This window comes from Nylanderia fulva, unplaced genomic scaffold (assembly GCF_048542155.1).
Source record: "Nylanderia fulva isolate GAGA-0341 unplaced genomic scaffold, ASM4854215v1 Scaffold1189, whole genome shotgun sequence".
Classification (NCBI taxonomy): Eukaryota; Metazoa; Arthropoda; class Insecta; order Hymenoptera; family Formicidae; genus Nylanderia; species Nylanderia fulva.
This window is the reverse complement of record NW_028189397.1, coordinates 10,110-12,572: the sequence shown is the minus strand read 5'-3', so window position 1 is coordinate 12,572 and position 2,463 is coordinate 10,110. Positions and strand designations below refer to the sequence as shown.

Here is a 2,463-nt window from a genome sequence, read left to right as displayed (position 1 = left end):
AGGAGAATCCCAACGGAACTCATGATCGTTACAAGTCCGATGCAAACTAACAACCGAGTGTGATGTCGTGTCTTTTTTAATGTTATTTTTATGTTCCTTAATACGTGTTTCTAAATGTCGCTTTGTTTGTCCAATATATGTAGAGTCGCAATTCGCGCATTCGATCTTATAGACGACATCGGTTCTTTTTAAGTTATCAATACTATCTTTTCCTCTTTTTATCAAAGTGTCTAATTTTTTTGGAACGGTATATACTACACCGATTCCATTTTTGTTTATGCAACGAGTAATATTTTTGCTCAAATCTCTAATATACGGCAACACTATAACATTTCGTGTATCAAATTTATCTCGATTAGACGCACCAAAATTACCGCCAAATTTAATCGCCCTAAGTCTCCTGTTAACAATTTTGTTTATGACTGTTAACGGGTAACAATTGTTACGAAGAATTCGTTTGACTAAGATGATGTTTTTCTCGTGAAACATAGGGTCAGCGAGTAAAATAGCCCTGTCCACGAGGCTTGTGATCACACTAATTTTATAACGCATCGGATGGTTCGAAAGAAAATTTATATAACGGCCTGAAAACGTAGGCTTACGAAACCAGTCAGTCGTCAATTTGCCATTAACTCGCATAACGCTTGTGTCTAAAAAACTTAAGGAACAATTGTTCTCCAATTCAAACGTAAACTTTAGTCTCGTGTGAAAACTATTAAAAATCGTAAGCATATCCTCCACTTTACATTTCGGAATAATTGAAAAAATGTCATCAACATATCTGAAATAACAATAGGGCTCAAAATCCAATTGACGCAAACAATATGATTCCAAATCGTCCATAACCATATCAGACAAAATTGGAGACAAAGGAGACCCCATAGGCGAACCGAAAACCTGCTCGTAAAATTTTCCATCGAAAACAAAACTAGTCGAGCGCATGACCGTGTCAATAGCATGTAAAAACTGTGCAATGTTAAATGAAGTAAATTGTGAGATATCATCCCAACGGTTTTCTATTGCTGCTTTTATTAATTCCCACGGTGTGTTAGTAAAAAGCGAAGTCACGTCCAACGAAATCATGACATGATCGTCATCAATGTTTTTATCTTTAATAATTTCAACAAAGGACCAACTATCCTTAATGTGAGATCGAGGTTTCTTGACTGCATTTTGTAAAATCTCACCTAAATAAGATGCAATGTAATAAACCGGACTTCCCAACGTTGAAATTATGATACGAAGAGGGTAACCTACTTTATGGATCTTAGGTAAACCATAGGCACGAGGCAAATTGCCATTAGTACATCTCAATTGTTTGTAAATTGAATCATCTATGAGTCCATTATCCAACCAAGATTTTAATAAAGTTGTGATCTTTGCGTTGAGAGCGTTTAATGGATTTTTATTAAGTGGTTTATAAGTGGAAACATCTTTCAGTAAACAATTCATTTTCCCCACATAGTCAGTCCGATTCATCAATACTGTGACTTGGCCCTTATCGGGGGGGGGGGCCCTACATATATTGGACAAACAAAGCGACATTTAGAAACACGTATTAAGGAACATAAAAATAACATTAAAAAAGACACGACATCACACTCGGTTGTTAGTTTGCATCGGACTTGTAACGATCATGAGTTCCGTTGGGATTCTCCTGTGATTCTGCATCAAGAAAAACAAACGAGAAAAAGAGAAATAGCAGAAATGTTCTATATAAAAAACCAAAGAAAAAGCATTAATTTACAAAAAGATACGGAGAATTTCAGTGGGATTTATGATCGCGTTCTTGAAGCTATTTAATATATTATATTGTCATATGTTACATATTTATTTATTTATTTATTTATTTATCTATTTATTTGACTTTGTATTGACGGTTTAAAAATTGCGAAAGACACAGTACTTTGGTTTTCTATTTCCTCAACGCGTAGTGACTAAGTTTCCTGCTAACAGTCAACATCTATTTATTTCGGGCTTACTTCTGTCAGTTATACATTGTTCATCAAAACAATGGTTAATTTTGTCGGGGGTTTGCTGTAAATATGATTTATTGTATTAATCTGGTATGTAAACATATATGTTTTTGTAAATCTATAATTATTTGTATGATTAAGCGTATTAAGAGTATATTTATATGTATATAATTGTTTATAGATTACTTGAAAAGGGCTGCAATGACAGCCGAAACGTTGTAAATTAAACTAATTATTTAAAATAAATTATTGCCAGTCTGGTCGACTTTAAAATTGGAGGAGAGTTTTTCATTATTTATTACTGGCGACTCTTAAGGATTATCATTTATTTATTTATTAGTCTATAGTTATTTATTTATAAAGTTTGTAATTAAGAATTCTTAATAAAAATATTACTTTAATTTAGTAAAATAAAATTAAAATTAAAAACTTATTAATATTTATTTGTTTCTAAGTATCTTTTTTCCTTGATTTTTTCCAGGAAAGA

The 2,463-nt window shown here is 32.5% G+C and overlaps 1 protein-coding gene across 1 annotated transcript; it reads right to left on the bottom strand.

Annotated features, from left to right (window-relative positions):
• Positions 1–365: 365 nt before the first annotated feature.
• LOC146724745 (uncharacterized) lies at positions 366–1,452 on the bottom strand (the record flags this gene model as incomplete). The annotated part of the gene is made up of 1 exon (XM_085489982.1): positions 366–1,452. A coding segment is annotated over exon 1 (1,087 nt), but the record flags the coding sequence as incomplete, so codon positions are not given.
• Positions 1,453–2,463: the final 1,011 nt, after the last annotated feature.